Genomic DNA, 17,737 nt, shown 5'->3' with positions numbered 1-17,737 from the left:
CTATTTTATTATTGAACTGTTGTAAAGTCTGAAAGTCTGAATCTGGAAAACTAATGTGTGGTTGCAGAAAGAAAGAAAGTGGAAAGAAAGAAAGGTGGAAAGAAAAGTGGAAAGAAAGAAAGAAAGAAAGAAAGAAAGAAAGAAAGAAAGAAAGAAAGAAAAGTAACCCTAACTTTGTGTCAGTGCAGTCTTACAGTGCAGGCTGTACAGAGGGAAGGATGCTGGTGTCTGGGATCTGATTGGCTGTCTGCGCAGCCTCCCGGCGCGTGCCTATAAAATGTCTGTGTTGTCCCAGGACGCGCTTCAGAACAGCGGGAGAGGCGGACGGGGCCGGGGCAAAACTTTAATACGGGTTGAAAACTCGACAAAGATACATTAGGGCCGGTTTTCAAAACAATCAGTAAAACAAAACAAAAACAAAATAAACAAACAAAACTAAAACTAAAAACAAACAAACAAAACCCAGCTGGATTACTAAATCGGGAAACTGTGGCTTTTACTTCAAGACAACCTAAGTCCGGTAAGTTTACTTTATTCTCATTTATTTTTAAATGTGTTTGAGCGTCGTTACGTACAGTGTATTATTATTATTATTATTATTATTATTATTATTAAGTTGATCTATGTCTGTCTGTCTTTGAGTCCAGCTGTTTTCAGATATCATAGAATTGTACAAAACTCATTCGTACTTTCCTCCAGTGACCAGATGTTTTACAGTCTACCTAAAGCAGCACAGTCTTGATCTATCTACCAGTCACAGGGTTTGCATACTTTTTCTAATTTCACGTACGGTGCAGCTTCGCGCAGCTTTGTGCATGAATTCGACATCAGGGCTCCACAGGCGCAAATAAATGTCGCACATGATGAATGTTCATACATTTTTTTTTTTTTTTTTTTTTTTTTTTTACAGTATAATATATTTGAGTTAAATCCATCCGAGGTTTTTTTTCTTTTGGGGGGGGGGGGGGGGGGCAGACATAATTCACGGGATCCTTTATGGTGCAGACGTCTAACTCTTGACCGAGAAACTATATTTTACACTTTTATGATGAATTTGAAATGATGTTCTAAAGTAAAACTGTCACAAACATGGAATCAGGTGCACTAAAGCTTAACTTGTTCGTATTTTGTTACATCTTTCTTCTTCCTAGAAAGAGAAATAAAGTAATGTGATGTGCAGAGGGTTTGCCTTTTGACCCACATACAGTGACTCCTGTTGTGAAGGTGAGGTGTTGCTATTATTGAACACCTTCTTATACTGTTTGTAGTAGTATTGTCAGATACACTGTTGCATTGGTGAATGGTGTGTGAGATACTGTATGTTACAGGCACATTGCATTTAATTGTACTGTTGTTTATTACTCTGCCCAATGTTAGAGTTCCAAGAGTTGCAATCATAACTGAACACGTTTTTCAGAACAAATAAGATTTGCATGTAGGCTATTTAAATGTCGAAATTAGTTTTAACAGTGATTTTTTTTTTTTTTTTTTTTAATCTTTTAGTAACCAGTCTTTAGAGAATTATAATCCGGCCAATATAACAACTATAACATGATTAAGACATGTTCAAAAAGCACTGATCTAAAATTCATGTAATTTCATGTAGTAATTTGAAAGAGCTGACCATCATATTATACTTTGTTGATTTAAAACTGCAGTTTATTCCCTTGGTTTTTGGGCCCTTATGTGAAGTGGTTGTGGATTGGAGTGTCAGGACAACATGTTATGTTATTAATCAAAAATGTACTACAGCATTTCCTAAATTTTTTTGGAAGATTTACACATTCTGGATAGCAGGGAGGTGTAAAAAAAAAGTTTTTGTAAGTAAATAATACATAATGTCGTATCATTTTGTGTCATTATTACAGTCCTATCAATGCACAAAACTGGGAAAAGTTATAGCAGATGATAAATACATGACAGCCCATTTAGTTTTAATCTGACATAGATTTTGCTGTATGTGTCCAGACAGAGTGTGCCTAAGCCTTTAAATGATAAGGAAAACCCTGCAAGTGTAAAACTTGAACTCCTCAAACAGGACATTCATTTAATCATATGTCCAAATTAAAGATTATCCATATTTATGTTTATTAAACAAAACATTTAATCCTGAGCTTTGGAGCAGAGTTCTCATTTATCTGCTGCACCTTCCTCATGTCTTCCTGTCATCCCTTTACTGCCTTCAGGTCACACTCACGGTTCCTGTTGTACTCTGAGGCGTCCAGAACTCAGCTCCACTTTCTCCCTCTTCTGACTTTCCTTTTCCCCCTATTGTTCTTCCAAACAGTACAGTAGATCAGGTTTTCTCTTATCTCAATCTTGACCTCTTTTGTTACCATTTGTTCGTCCACTTCTATGTTTTTAGCGCTTTTCAACGCTCCCTCCTCCTCCTCCTCGCCTTACTCCTCTTCCTGCTCTATCTTCTCACATGCAAACACAATGTTTGACCACTACTATCCCTTCCAGTTCAGATACCTCATTTGTCTGCCAACTTTCCATGTCTCTCTTTTTCTAAGATGTGGAGCCAACAGAGATGAGGGTTAGCAATGTTTCCTTGGAAAAGGCTATTGGATTAGGAGGATCAGCCCAATTAAAACTTAGCCTTCCAATTTAGTTTAGACAATCCTGTCTTACATAGCGTAATGAGCTGCCATCTTGTGCAGGGACTGGTTAAAACAAAGGGTTTATTCAGATGATGGAGGGGATGTGTATGGAAGTTGGCCAGACTTTTTCAAAAATGTATTTGTGTGCATGTTCATCCATGTGATTTTGCGTCTCTGTGCATGAACAGAAAGCATCTCTGTGCTTTCAAGCCACATGCAATCAGAAACTTCACATGTATTTCAGCATGAATGTGTGCATGTAGTGGGATTATTTCCATTCTTAGATGTGCTGTTGAATACTGTTTTGAGGATTTGTCCACAATCCTTTGCTTTTCTCAACCTCTGTGTCAAGAGGTTTAAGAGGTTCCCATGTTGTCCGGAGGGTGTGTGATTGTGTGTCCTGATGGCTCATCCAGACTGATACTGTTGCCATCATCAATCAGTTCATTTATCCCAAGAGTCGCCCCAGGGCATTCTGGGGGAGCACCACATGACTCTGTAGAGGCCCAGAGCCCAGCTAGAGTCTTCTGTGAGAGAAAGCATCTGTGTTAGATACACACACTAACACACATAGTGAAGCAATGGGCCTCATCTAACCTATAACCTCACGATTTCACATGTCCTGTCCTTGTCTGTCTCAACAGATCTCGCTTTTGTGCAAGTTACTTCATTCTTAGTAGTCTATGCAGTTATAATTCAAGTTTTAAAACTGTTCTCAACATACTTACTAGTATTTTACTGATGCTTATGCTATTTAGGTGCAGATTTTAAGTCATGTGCTGTCATTGTATGATATTCACAGTTAACGCAGACCAGCAGCCAATAGTGTATTCAGGACCACCTTAACTGAGACCAAGTCAAGACCAAGACTAGACCAGACAACCCTCAGGGTATTATGGTCGGCCTGTCATTGTTTACTAGGAACAAAAATGTGGCTTATGAACATTAATTTGTCTCCAATGTCGTGTCCCTACACCCCTAACAAAGCTAACAATGCATTAGCTACATCCCTGTATGCTAGCCACATCAGGGGTTTTCACTCCTGTTTAGGTGGCAAATAGCTGTGAAAAGTGAAAATAATGCCCTGAAGTATAAAGTATACAGTGGCAGAGGGCGATTATGAATAGGTGATATTTGCAAAATCTTTTGAGGAATCTCTGGGGAATGAAAACATTTCTGAAGAGTTTTGGTACTGTGGCAAACTGCTAGAAGTAGCTAACAAGCTTTGCTGGCACATATGTTTTAGTCTACGCTTAAAATGAGCCTTGTCTATGTATTTGGTAGGAGAAATGTAATTTTTTACTCTGACAAAAAACAGACATCTTTCCACTCCATTAAAATATTACAGATTCATTGTTGTTGTTTAATAAGATTTCAACAATAATGGCAGTGAGAAATTGTGTGTAATTTTTTTCTTTGTCTTTAACACAACTATGACTCAGTCAGAAAGTCAGATCACAGTGATGACGCTGACAAGTAACTCAGACAATACACAGGCAGTTTAGTGATAAGAGATGACTTCAAGACAAGATCTTCAAAGAGTGGTTTTAGACTGATTTCAAGACCAAGACTGTTCATGGGTATTTTTAACACAATTAAACAAACAAACACAAACCGACAAACACTACTGAATCACTATATACAGACTTCAATACTTTCAGTAGTCTAGAAACACAAATAGTACAAACAACCCATGATGCATTGCTCTCTGTAAAATACTATTTTGGTATCTGGACAATTTAAAGTCAGTGTGTGTATGTAAGAGATACTGTGTTTTTAAAGCATCCTTTGTGCAACAAGATGCAGCGATAAAGGGATAAAATGTCCAGCCAACTGAGACCAGACTCTAAAGTCTAGTAAGTTGTCTGTAGTTGGTCTGTAACAGTGTTTTGCTCTCTGTCTTTTCAGGTTGCAGACCCATGCTGCCAGGCCCAGACTGAGGCCCAGTGTGTGCATGTGTGCATGTGTTTTCGACCTCTGAGTATCTCTGAGTGAGTGATCATCTTCCCGTGTCAGTGCAAGGCTCGTGTCAGGATGAGGGTCGTCGCTCTGCTGTGTCTCCTGATGCTCGCCGAGGTCGGAGCCTCACGCATCATCCGTGACTCCCAGAGTGGACCTGAAGCTGCTGCCGAACTCCCCAAGAGCAACTCCTCCGCGCCGCTTCCACTCCCACCACAGCCAGGCCGACCCAGGGGCTCCTTCCCACCCATGTGCATAAAGCCCACAGAGATTAAGCATGCCTTCAAGTACGTCAACACCATCGTGTCCTGTCTGATCTTTGTAGTCGGGATCATCGGCAACTCAACTCTGCTCAGGATCATATATAAGAACAAGTGCATGAGGAACGGTCCTAATGTCCTGATTGGCAGCTTGGCACTAGGAGACCTGCTGTACATCATCATCGCCATTCCTATCAATGTTTTCAAGGTAATCACATCCTTTCCTCATGTCTGGTTTCACTTCCAGTCTGGTGTTTTTCTGAGTTATCAATGGTCTTTTCCAAGTCTTAAAAACCCACCACTTTTTGGAACAGATGACTGTGTCATAGTTTTGTTTTTCACTGGATCCAAAACATTCCTCTGTAACAGAGAGAAAATAAGATGCAGCCACAGTGCGTGTTACAACATGAAATCTTGGTTTAGCAAGTTACACTTAACAGCTTATGTAAACCATCAAATAAATCAAATCAATTACATGTTTTACTCCCACCTGGGCCTGCGTCTAATTCATTGTAGTATGACTTTAATTTGAAGCACTTTCATGGCTATAGCTGAGCCATCTGTGAACTCTTCTTGGCACATCCTGTGGTTAGCTTGAGTTTATTTCTAAGTTACTGCTGTGGTTTGTTTTTAGATTTAACATGTTATTTATGGGTCTATTCGTTTCCTGTTTTACTATAGAGAATAGGCTTAATTAGAAGACCTCGTTAAAACTAAAAACTATAAAACCAGAAACAAGAAAACAGCTATCGCAAGTTTCTGAGGAGAATCATGCCTTTGCTTTCCTCAACTATCTCGTGTTTGAGGTGAAAACTCCAAGCAGACATAAAGCAGAGCAAATACCACTCTGAGCCTCTATAAAACCAAGAGTTCAACATGTGAAATTTGTTTTATTTTCCAATCTGATGGAAGTTACATTGATTTAATGACACTGGAATGTTGCACTCTGTTATCCAGGCAAATCTGAGTAATAGTCACAACCAGTCTTTGCCTCCCAAGTCCTGTCCCACTGAGTAGAGTCAAAGAAATGGTACACGTGAAGGGAGTATTTTAAGTTGATAACGATGTGATGTAGAACAGCGTGTGTTGAATTTATAACAGGCGTGGTTTTGAAAGATGTAATCCCTGATTTTTGGCAAACACTACAGAAAACAGTGTTGTTTATGTTCACAGCTGACAAGTATAAATATCCCATGATAATCACATGTATAACATGACTGTTGATGGAGACACTGTCCTGAGAATGAACTGATATGATCCTCCTTGGAGATGGACTTTCACAGTGAGGAGTACCACTGTTATTGGTTTTGGCTTTGGCTGCTGTCATAATAATAAAAAGACATGAGGAAGAACCTCAAAGAGTCTGACCATGTGTTTACACAGGTGACATTTCTTCTATTTCTATTTTTCTCAAAATGGCTTTGGTCTCTGTCTGTAGCTCATAGCTGAGGACTGGCCGTTTGGAGTCTACATCTGTAAGTTGATGCCGTTCATTCAGAAGGCATCAGTGGGCATCACCGTGCTCAGCCTGTGTGCATTAAGTATTGACCGGTGAGTATCGCACATACAAAGAGGTGGAAAGAGCACACATATGTTTACTCACAAGTCAGTATGCATCTGATAAAGAATAAGTACTGATTTAACTTGTCTACTGCAATAGAAGTAAAAAAAAGTGCATGATCTGAAAGGTTATAAAAATATATTATGATGCCCTGTTTCTGTGATCCAGTCTACCTTTTATTCTGTTTCATCTAATGTTATTTACATTGTTTTTTATATTGTTGAATAAGAGCTCAGACTGCTCTCATTTTATGGTGCTCTCTGTACAAAATAGGCACTAAAGTATGTTTTGTTTTGTTTTTTTTGTTTATTTTAAATTTTCTGTCATTACCTCAGCCAGGAGGTATTGTGATCACTTTGCTTTGTGTGTTTGTTTGTTTGTTAGCAAGATACCTCAAAAAGTTATGGACGGATTTGGATTAAAATTTCAGGAAATGTTGATATTGGCACAAGGAACAAATGATTACATTTTGGTGGTGATCAGAGGGGTGACTGATCTGCCTTGGCGGAGGTCTGCGCTCTCCGAGTGCTTTTCTTGTATTGTTTTGTTAAATCTTTTTTCACCTTGTTATGTCTTTGATGTTATGGCATATCTCACCTTGTTTTGTTTGACATATGTGATATCCACTATGGGATTGTCTTTCCCATATGTTATTGTCCCATCCATTTAGGCTGAAATTGGTCTTGATGTTGGGAAAGTCAACAATGATGAAACACTAAAATAACTGATAATGAAGATGTAAGGAGTAGAAAGTACAAATATTAATATTATTAAAACATAGGAATTACAAGGAGAAATTGTGTATATATGACAGACAATAGTGGTTAAAAAGTGTGTGTGTGTGTGTGTGTGTGTGTGTGTGTGTGTGTGTGTGTGTGTGTGTGTGTGTGTGTGTGTGTGTGTGTGTGTGTGTGCAGTTACCATGCAGTGACATCGTGGAGCCGGGTGAAGGGAATGGGGATCCCTCTGTGGAAAGCAGTGGAGGTGACACTGATCTGGCTTGTTGCCGTGGTGCTGGCCGTCCCCGAGGCGCTGGCATTCGACATGTTGGAGATACCCTACAGAGGCAACAAGCTGCGTGTCTGCCTGCTGCATCCAGAACAGAGCACCAGCTTTATGAAGGTAGACCCTCTTTATTAGGTGGGAAATGCTTTAACGCCTAATTACTGCATTCCTGTGAGGCAGATGTCCTGCTGTGACTCCAAAAAAAACTATTGTGCATACAAAGCATGAAGAATTAATGAGGCTAAACTTTAAACAATATTAACTTGCCACTTTTATACATTTAGGAGACATCAAATGTAACGATCAAAACTTAAATAATATAATAAATTAATTAAAATGAATCAATCTAATGCAAAAAATCTGGATGCTATTTTAACACTAATCATTTTCAGATATGATAAATCATTTTTGTTTTGCAGAGTGGAGTCATTCAATCTATAACCCAATAGAGTATGTAAATACTTTTATTTTCCCAAAAGCATCTGGTCAAAATATTCTGCACGCTGATTTTGATCTCTTCATTAATCCTGAGCTAGAGGAAATACTTGGATTCTGTTCAGTCCACACCTGATGTTACTCAATATTCAGTGTCAACACAATGGTTCGCCTCAAAGCTCAATGCCTGAACGCCAACAAAGCAATTAGATAGTTGCTTTGATCAGGATGTCTTCCCTGTCCCCAAGCAATTAGAGATTCCAAACGACGTAATGCAGTAAAAATGCACTGCACACAAATCACTTGAATATGATTTTCATCAAGCTCTGTAATAAATCTGATTTTAGTCTGATCAGGTTCATACTGTCAACTGAGAATGTATACATTCCTTTTCTTTTTTGTCAGACAGATGAAAAAAAGTTGATTTTTCACCTTTACACATTGCACCAGTAGCCTTCTTCAGACGGGTCATGTGAATCTGATTTTAGCTTTGCTTTTGACACGATGGACAATTAATTATTAGTTCAAGGTTGAGAACATGGGGTGTTGTCAGTGGGGCTTCCCTCCAGTGATTTTATTCTTATTTTTGGGGTGCTGCAGGGCTCCATTCTTGGCCCACTTTATTTTACCTTTATAATATTCCCATTGGATCATCAGACAGTGAGATCAACTTGTCCTACAAACTTTCTGAACCAGGACAGGAAATGTTATTTCATTGTATATTCGTCTTTACTGCAGTTAAAGATAAGATGGTTTATAATAGGACCATATCAAACTTTGCTTGCTCTAGACGATTTATTCAAAGTCAGCTTTGTTGTTAGTTTTGCTGTATGTACAGCACATACAGAAGACTGAAATTCCAAAACCTTAAGGTGGAACAGGAACATAGTGAAAAAATGTTTTAAAACTAGAAGCACTCTGAGAGCGCAGACCTCTGCCAAGGCAGATCAGTGCCCCGGATTTGGATGAAAATTTCAGGAAATGTTGATACTGGCACAAGGAACAATTGATTAAATTTTGGCGGTGATCGGGGGTGGAGGGGCCACTGATCTGATTTGGCGGAGGTCTGTGCTCTATGAGTGCTTTTCTAGAAAAAAAACAGCGCAGACCTCCACCAAGGCAGAACAGTGCCCCCCCCCCCCCCACACACACACACACACACACACACACCACCACCACCACCACCCCTGATCACCACCAAAAATTAATCATCTGTTCCTTGTGCCAGTAACAACATTTCCTGAAATTTTCATCCAAATCTGTCCATAACTTTTTGAGTTATCTTGCACACAGACAGACAGACAAACGGACAAACAGACAAACCAATGCCGGCAAAAACATAACCTCCTTGGCGGAGGTATAAAGAAAATAAATAAAACACATGTTGCTGCACATGTTTTCTCGGGTAATAACCTTTGAGTACTTTTGCCTCAATCTCAAGTTCCATCTTAGGCGGCTGCTTTAGTTGTGGTTTTTCCACTTGTAAAGATCTCCAGAATTAGATCTTTTATTACTTATAATCTTCAAAGAGATCTTAATCTTTTTATCATTTGTCATTTGGATTATTATTTAAAGTTGTGCTTGCATGCCTTGGGCAAAATATGCTTGCACTGCTTCAGGGTGTCTTAAATGCAGCTGCTGTTCTTTTTTTAACCAAGTCAGAAAAACATGATCATACCCCACTTCATTTTTCTTTCCCTGAACTGTTTACTTTAGAACTGATTTTCAAAGTATTATCTTGATGTTTTAGGCTGTTGGTAGGCTCCTGGCTGAGTTTCTGCATCTTTACTCACTAGCACAGAGTTTTTGATTTTTGGATAAGGGACACTAGTTATTTCTTCAGGTTAAGGCTGTTGACCCAGAGCTTTTTTTTTTTTTTTGTCGGGTTTTTACTATTATGAAATCCTATCACTTCATTACCAACCCTTACATTAATTTTCACTGAAAGGGAGGGTCAATGTAAGGGACCTTTTCTTAAATACTTAATTGGTTACTAATTTTTTTCCTTTTATATTCTACTATTGTTCATCATTTTATCTTTTCTTTGACCTGTCCTGCTATTTTATTCATTCATTCTGTTTGAGTCCCTACTCAATAAATAGTGATTACAATCACTGTCACTATACATTCATTAAATTGCAAACATTCCCAGTATGTGGATTTCACCTCAGTTGAAATGCTGATATTTTAAAGCAGAATGTCCATCTATGTATAGTATTAAAGATTTGATGTGAAAGATGTAGGAGGATCCAAATGCAGAAATGGAATGCGATATCCATTACCACATTTGAGTTTCATTCAGTCTATCGTGCTGAGCTGTCGAATTTCTACAGTAGCTCAGAACAGATTGTGCATTTCATGTACAGCATCTGGCATCAGGGTACATTTACTGTCACCTGCTATGTCTGAGTGTAGAATTAACATTTCAACCACGAAAACACAGATTTTAGTATTTTTTAGCACCCATCAAAGGGGTGGGTGAGGTGAGGCGTACTCATTTGGTTGCAGTCTACATGTTCACTGCTAGATACCACTAAAATGTAGACATTAAGCCTTCAGTCAGTGAAGTTTAGCTTGATGTCATTAGAAAACAGATATAATTCAGACTTGACTGCTGGACTATCTTTACAAGAAGAATGAAAAAAAGAAAGAAGTGTATTGTGTACAATGGCCAAACCTAAATTGTATGAAGAAAGACAAATCTGGTTTTAACCCAATTCAAAGGTTCAGTGTGGAAGATTTGTGTATGCTTGTGTTGGAGCTAACAACCCATCCTACCTCCATGTTACCAGCCACAATTGTAATGGGGAGAATAGGACCCAAATGCAGAACTCCGGAACTCCGAATCAGTTCAAAAGAGTCTTTATTATAAACAGAAATAATAATAACAACCCAAGCAGACTGAATGGAATATAGTTCATTCTCCAGACTGGAGGCTTTAACACAGTCTCTGAGGCTTGAATGTGTGGTAAGGAGAAAACCAAATCCAGCTGAGTCCGCTGGCAGAGCTGGGGTGCTAACAAGAAACGTACGTGCAGTGTCTCGGTGACAGGCGAATAAGTCGTAACCAGGAATACAAACTGAAGCAGGGACAGGAAATGTGGCTGAAGACAGAAGGCAGGTGGGTTTACCAGGAGACAGGCGAAGAGATGTGGTCAGGCCAGGCAGAAGCAAAACCAAGCAGGCCCAGAGTCACAGAACTCAGGGTCATGGATAGAAAAACAGGTCAGGTTACCAGGACTGAGGCAAAGAGAGATGTGGTTAAAATCAGGTGGAGTCGGAAACAGGAAAGTGAGTTCAGGATAATGCTGGAAGGTCTGGCAGGTTCTGAAGATAATTTAGCAATGGGTGGATGAATCTGTGCTTCATAAATACAGGCCTTCTGATTAGGCACAGCTAGGAGAGACAGGTGGAATGGGTTTGGCTGATTAAGTGTGGAATGATGAGGCAGAGGACAACAGCAGGGAGTCCAAATCTCAAATCAGGTAATATAAGTGACAGGAATGATTTAGTATGTGAAATTTTAGTTATGTTAATCTAATTCAAAGTATTGAAATACATATAAGATTTGTTTGGGTGCCAGCTCATGTGGGAATGGTGGGAAATGAGCTTGCAGATAAATATGCTAAGAAAGCCTTAAAATAGGAAAGAATATTGGTACAGAGTAAAGCTGGTAAGGCAGAAGTTAAGTCAATTATTAAGAAGGAAATTACAAAGCTGTGGCAAGATAAATGGAATAAAGAAAGTAAAGGAAGAGAGTTTTTCATTATTAGTCCAAACGTTGGCTTGAGGCACTGGAGGAGCAGATGCAGAAGAGAAGAAGACTCAGATTAGGACATACGGAACTAAGTAAGACTTAATTTTTAATAGGAAAGCAAGAAACAGGAAACTGTGATAGATGTAATGTTCCAGAAACTGTAGAGCATGTGATTATGAAATGCACAAAATATAAAAGGCCAAGAAATAACATGAAGAGGAAAATAGAGGACATTTTTATAGACTTCATGTGATGATGTCTCTTTTTAATGTTTTTAATGTTGAATATTTAATTTTACCCTGTTTTGGTTATTCATTTATATTGACATACGTAATGTTGTTTTATTCCACTCCTTCATTTCACATTTGACAGCATCATGTTATGTTATTTCTGCCCTCTCCACTATGATAGATTCAAAGTTGGTTATTTGGTTAGTTGGATATTTGGTTTGTTCATCTCTTTTATTGTGTTGTGTTGTTTGCTATGTTTTTATTCTGCTGTTATGCACTTTTGCTTTGTCTGTCAAAGCACTTTGTAAACTCAACTTTTAAAGGTGCTATATAAATAGTTATTATTATTATTATTATTATTATTATTATTATTATTATTATTATTATTATTATTATTATTATTATTATTATAGGAGAAACTTTCAACATAAAAGATATTTTAAGCATATCATCAGGAGATAAAGTCAGTAAGTATCTGTTAGGGTATTTAAAAACAACAAAGATTAGCAATAGAATATAAGGAAGTTAATTATTAAGTTAATTATTATATATATATATTTTTTACATTTGATTTAATGTGTATTATTATAGCCTGTAAGCCATAAGAGGTCATCCACATCCAGATGTTTGTAGCCACTGTTAAAAAATAAAGAAGTAATAGTAGCAGGGAGTCCCAGATTAAACAAATGTTGCTGATGAGGTGACGGGGTCAGAGAGGAGACAGCAGTGAAGCAAAATGTAACAACAATAAATTGGTTCCTATGTAAAGGTTTCAGGTTAAAACTTGCACCTGAGTTTGTCATGGGCTTTCTTCTGCTAACCAACAACTTCAGAAAAAAAAACAAGATAGTTAGCTCAGACATATGAACAAATTATCAACTCTAAGCACAAAACAGGCAACACAAACTTTACAGAAGCACACACTCGTATATTTAGCTGTAATTATGTATTTAAATTTCATAGCTTAAATCATGTGACATCTGAAGATTGATTCTGTGTATTTATTTTCCAGTTCTACCAGGATGTAAAAGACTGGTGGCTCTTCGGCTTCTACTTCTGCTTTCCGTTGGCCTGCACAGGAATCTTCTACACACTCATGTCCTGTGAGATGCTCAGCCGTAAAAAAGGCATGCGCATCGCACTCAACGACCACATGAAGCAGGTAACGCATGTGACTGGCTGCCCCGCTGTTTCACAAACCTGTAACATTAGACCTTGGGGGCGTTCGGACACATCAATATTTGTCTTTTCTGTGCTCAGCGGAGGGAAGTGGCCAAGACGGTGTTCTGCCTTGTGTTGATTTTCGCTCTCTGCTGGCTGCCCCTTCATCTCAGTCGCATTCTGAAAAAAACAATCTATGACGAAAATGACCCCAACCGCTGTGAACTGCTCAGGTAAGCACGCAGATAGGTGACGCAACTGCATTTCATACTTCATGAGAACCCATTGTTCTCCAGTCTGTGACTTCCTGTGGTCTTTACTGTAAACTTTGCCCTCTTTGCCTTACCAGCTTCCTGCTAGTGATGGATTACATTGGGATCAACATGGCCTCCTTAAACTCCTGCATTAACCCGATTGCCCTCTACTTTGTCAGTCAGAAGTTTAAAAACTGCTTCCAGGTAAGAGGGCGAGTACACCGCTGATAAAACAGTGCTATTCACAGTCGACATAATGATAAAGATAAACTTTATTTACAACATAAGTAGGAATAAAATACAAAGGTGAACAAAAGGCAAAGAGAAACTACAAATTTCAACAGAACACTCCAGAATATCAAAGGCAACATGAGCCAAACAAAAAATAGAATGTACAACTATTTCATTGTGGCTCCTCAACAACACTTCATGTTCAAAATGGAGTAAGAAGAAGCAGAGCTTATATTGTCCTACCCCAGTTTTAGATGAGTAATATATACAGTCCATAAAAAAGAACAGGTCAGCACTCAGTAACTGAAAAAGTTATAACAAACCACAGAGAACAGAACAGAACAAAACGTACAGCTGTATTTCCTTCTTCAACACTTCCATTACCATCCTGGGTTAAACTGCTGTTCCTCATCCTTATATTTCTTTAAAAATTGTATTTTATATATTCCTTTAAACTGATTTATGTTTTTACTTTACCTATTAAATTGGGAAATAGTAGTACAGACAGACAGGATCCCAAACAGGGAAATAGTAGTGCAGCATGACAGACAGGATAAATACAATATAAGAAAAACAATACAAGAGCAAACACACAATATATAATAAATTAGTATAAAAAAACAGAACTGGTAAAAAAAAAATGTGGGCAATCACCCAGTAAGATGGAATAATAAACCATTAACAAACTAAATAAACTGTGCAAAGTATAATGGAATTTTCAGTAATATGGACAGTAAAGTGCATAGCTAAAATATGTCTAAAGGGTGGAGTTTATTATACAGTAAAATGGCATGTGGCAGGAAAGATTTCCTGTGTCTGTTTTTGTATCTGTATTCTTTTACAGTTGTTTTGACACCATGTATTTATAAATTCAGTTTCCCTCTTAGGTTATATCCCTCTTCTCTCTCTGAGACCAATTTCTGTATTTCATTTGGAAGTAATTTATGTCTTGCTTTAAGGATTTGTTGTTCCATAAACCCATTAATAACTGTGTTGTTGTCTTGCAGTCCTGCCTGTGCTGCTGGTGCTATAGAACATCTCCTCTGGACAAGCGAGGTTCAAGCAGAAGCTGGAAGGGCTCGTGTCATGGGAACGGACTAGACCGCTCCAGCTCCCGCTCCAGCACCAGTCAGAAATACACAAGCTCGTCATAAATGTAGACATCAAACCAGCCAAACCCGGTTTTCCATTCGTTCTCATAATGAAGAAACAACACACCAGTGGGGGGATAAACAAAGCGAGGTAGAAGTCACCCTACATTTATACAGGACTGGCAGCTGCCTGAAGGACTATGACAGAAGGATCAACCCAAACAGATGAAAGACAACAGGAATGTACCTATTCAGGCTGAATACGAACTACAAAACAATGACAAAACCATCATTACATTACATTTATACTCTGACGCTGAGGACTGAGTAGAGGACTTAAAGTATCTCAGTGGACCATTATGGTAAATAGTATACATTCATAGACATTGTTTATTCAAGCCACATGTATATTTATGTACAGTATTATTTACATGCAGTTTGCAGACTTATGATTATATCCGGCCCAAGGACTTTATGTATGAACAGCACTGATAAGTACTAACTGTTGTTGCTTTGATACCTCATGGGGAAAGACAGTGAGAAAATGTTCTTGTCTCAAAGGTTAGAGTACTTGGTACTAATTTACAATAAGAAAACCCTCATAAAGGACTAATAAATGGGTTATGATTAGGTTACAAAGTGGTTGTAAACACTTCATAAACCATTTTTATGCTGTTGTAACGCATTGAAACACTGATTCAGCCTTTAGTGTTAAGCCTCAGATATCATTGGTTACTGAGTTGCCGTCGTCTCCATCTGCAGCATCTGATATTTATTAATAAGTTATGACAATTTAACCACCACCAACACACCTTAATACTGAAGAAGTTTCATTTGGCATATTTCATTGTGGCATATCAAATGAATAACTCATGCCATAAAGCTCTGGCAGTATAGTTTTTCATATTTTACAAAAGTAATTGTACTAATTTGGATTAATAAAATACAGTTTAATGTAAGGGTAGGGCTGTGCAGTCAAGAATATGACATTTCATATTATCCTCTATGGATCATGTTGTTGTGTTATATGTAACTGTCCTTACTGCAGTGTTTGAGGTAATTTGGACACATTGTTCAACATGGATATTTGTACAAAATAAAACACACTGACAAAGGAAAATGAAGATAACAGAAATCATAAAGAAAACTAAATATTTTAAGTTTCTCATAAAATAATATAGTTATCAAAGGACACAAAGGACTGTATGGTCTTTTAACTTTACATGTTGTATTGTGATCTGTTCAGTTACCATGATATAAAATGACATACAGCAGATCTTGACCATATTGCCCATTCCTACTTATTAAGTTTCTTTCTGCCTATTATAAATATAATAACTCATTACTAAATAATTTCACATGCTGACAGATAAAGGGGTTAAAATAAGCAGTAACTTAATGTTGCCTAAACTACTGTATGAACACTGTTATTATAATTATAACTTCTTGTTTATTAATAACTTCTTGTATAATGATGATAATAATAATAATAATGGACTAGATTTCTTTCGCGCTTATCAAGGCACCCAAAGCGCTTTACATTATTGATCTATTATTCATTCATTCTCACATTCACACTCTGGTGGTGGTAAACTACATTTGTATCCACAGCTGCCCTGGGGTAGGCTGACAAAAGCATGACTGCCAATTTGCGCCAAACGGCCCCTCCGACCACCACCAAACATTCATACGCATTCATACACCAGTGTGAGTGACACTGGAGGCAAGGAGGGTGAAGTGTCTTGCCCAAAGACACAACAGACTGACTAGGACAGAGCGGGATTCAAACTGCCAACCCCTCAGTTATTGGACAACCCACTCTACCTCCTGAGCCATGGCTGATTAAACCACTTAGACTAACTAACAGCCAAATAATAAACCATTTACTAATCCTTTGTTAGCATACTCTTACTGTAAATCGGTACCAAGTGCTTACATGTTAAAGGACCAAACCTGTTGTTTTGCACAACCAGCCTGATGAATTGTAAGTGCTTACAACATGCAGCTATAATGTTGTAATGGTGACTGATTCACAAGCAAAATTGTGATGGCAATGCTGTGTCTTTTATGAGGTGAAGCAGTGATGTTTATGTAGTTTTTGTTACATGAAGTCATAGATTATAATGAAGTTTGTGTAAAGCGTTGAAGGCGGTAAAATATGGATGTATGTTCTGAGAAATCACTGGCACTAACGGAAGGGCTTTGATCATGAAAAATCATGTTAATGAAATCGTTATGGTCCTTAAAGAAAAGCATGTGTTGACCACTGCATAGAACCATAATCAGTAGCTGGTTTTCTGAACTGCATGCTGTTGCTGAGCTCCTGAGTAACCATACGCCCTGGTGATGTCACACAGGAGGGTAGAATGGGCCCCACTGTACGTCTTACAGTCACATGGACGCACCATCATCAGAAATTTTTTATCTGGAAATCACTGCTGCTTTAAGTCATGTGGAGGGCAGCTGTTGTCCGAGAACACTGACGAATCCCAGATGATTCGCATCCTGCTTCACAGAGGAGGTCATTATTAGTACTGTTATTATTGCAGCATTCATGCTGTGGTTAGTGTTCTCCGTTCCCCTATGGATGAAGTCCTGTCAATGTAGCTTCTATTTTTCTAGGAAAGTATAGCGGATTAAGTGGACTCCTTTAAGTGGGACTTAAAAAGAGGACTGATTTGGTGTAGTATTTTCATAATATAAGATACCTTTAGTTAGAATATCTGTTTGAAGTGTTACTCTTAAGCTACATATTTTTAACAAGTTAAAAATGAAAAAAAAAAAAAAAAACTTCTTGGCACAAAGAGAAAGTGCAGATAGTGCAGACTGATGTTAAATCTGTACCTGTGAATACACTGATTTGTTATTGATAATATAGAAAACACTACAGATTACAACTCATTTTCATCCAGACATATAAAGTTTTAAAGTGCTTGCCGTAGTAAAAGTAGATAAGGATCTACAACAAACATCCTCACTCTTAATGTTATTCCAATGATGTGCTATAAGAAACTTCCCTCCTTCACTATTAATTATTTTTCTAATATGCCTAACTACTGTGTTCAATTCCAACACCAAAGTAAGAGCCTTTTAGATGATCAGACTGATGTTAAGTGTCAGGACACGGTGTTTTCTTTTGGATGTTGTGGTAGAGTTTCATCAGCTGCACTCAGATCAGCAGATCTTGCAG

At 38.0% G+C, this 17,737-nt stretch overlaps 1 protein-coding gene across 2 annotated transcripts; it reads left to right on the top strand.

Moving 5' to 3' along the window:
- The first annotated feature begins 325 nt into the window (after positions 1-325).
- Positions 326-16,013, top strand: LOC115427277 (endothelin receptor type B-like). Of its 2 annotated transcripts, XM_030145779.1 has the most exons (8): positions 326-520; positions 4,512-5,030; positions 6,261-6,373; positions 7,301-7,505; positions 12,823-12,972; positions 13,071-13,204; positions 13,321-13,429; positions 14,464-14,610. In XM_030145779.1, exons 2-8 carry the CDS (start codon positions 4,638-4,640, stop codon positions 14,608-14,610), a joined length of 1,251 nt encoding a protein of 416 aa, XP_030001639.1. In that variant the 5' UTR covers positions 326-520; positions 4,512-4,637. The 2 variants fall into 2 exon arrangements, with proteins under 2 accessions (XP_030001639.1, XP_030001640.1); XM_030145780.1 differs by lacking the exon at positions 326-520 and having other exon boundaries at positions 4,638-5,030; positions 14,464-16,013.
- Positions 16,014-17,737: the final 1,724 nt, after the last annotated feature.

This window comes from Sphaeramia orbicularis, chromosome 10, assembly GCF_902148855.1.
Source record: "Sphaeramia orbicularis chromosome 10, fSphaOr1.1, whole genome shotgun sequence".
Taxonomy (NCBI): domain Eukaryota; kingdom Metazoa; phylum Chordata; class Actinopteri; order Kurtiformes; family Apogonidae; genus Sphaeramia; species Sphaeramia orbicularis.
This window is presented reverse-complemented; position numbering and strand designations above follow the sequence as displayed.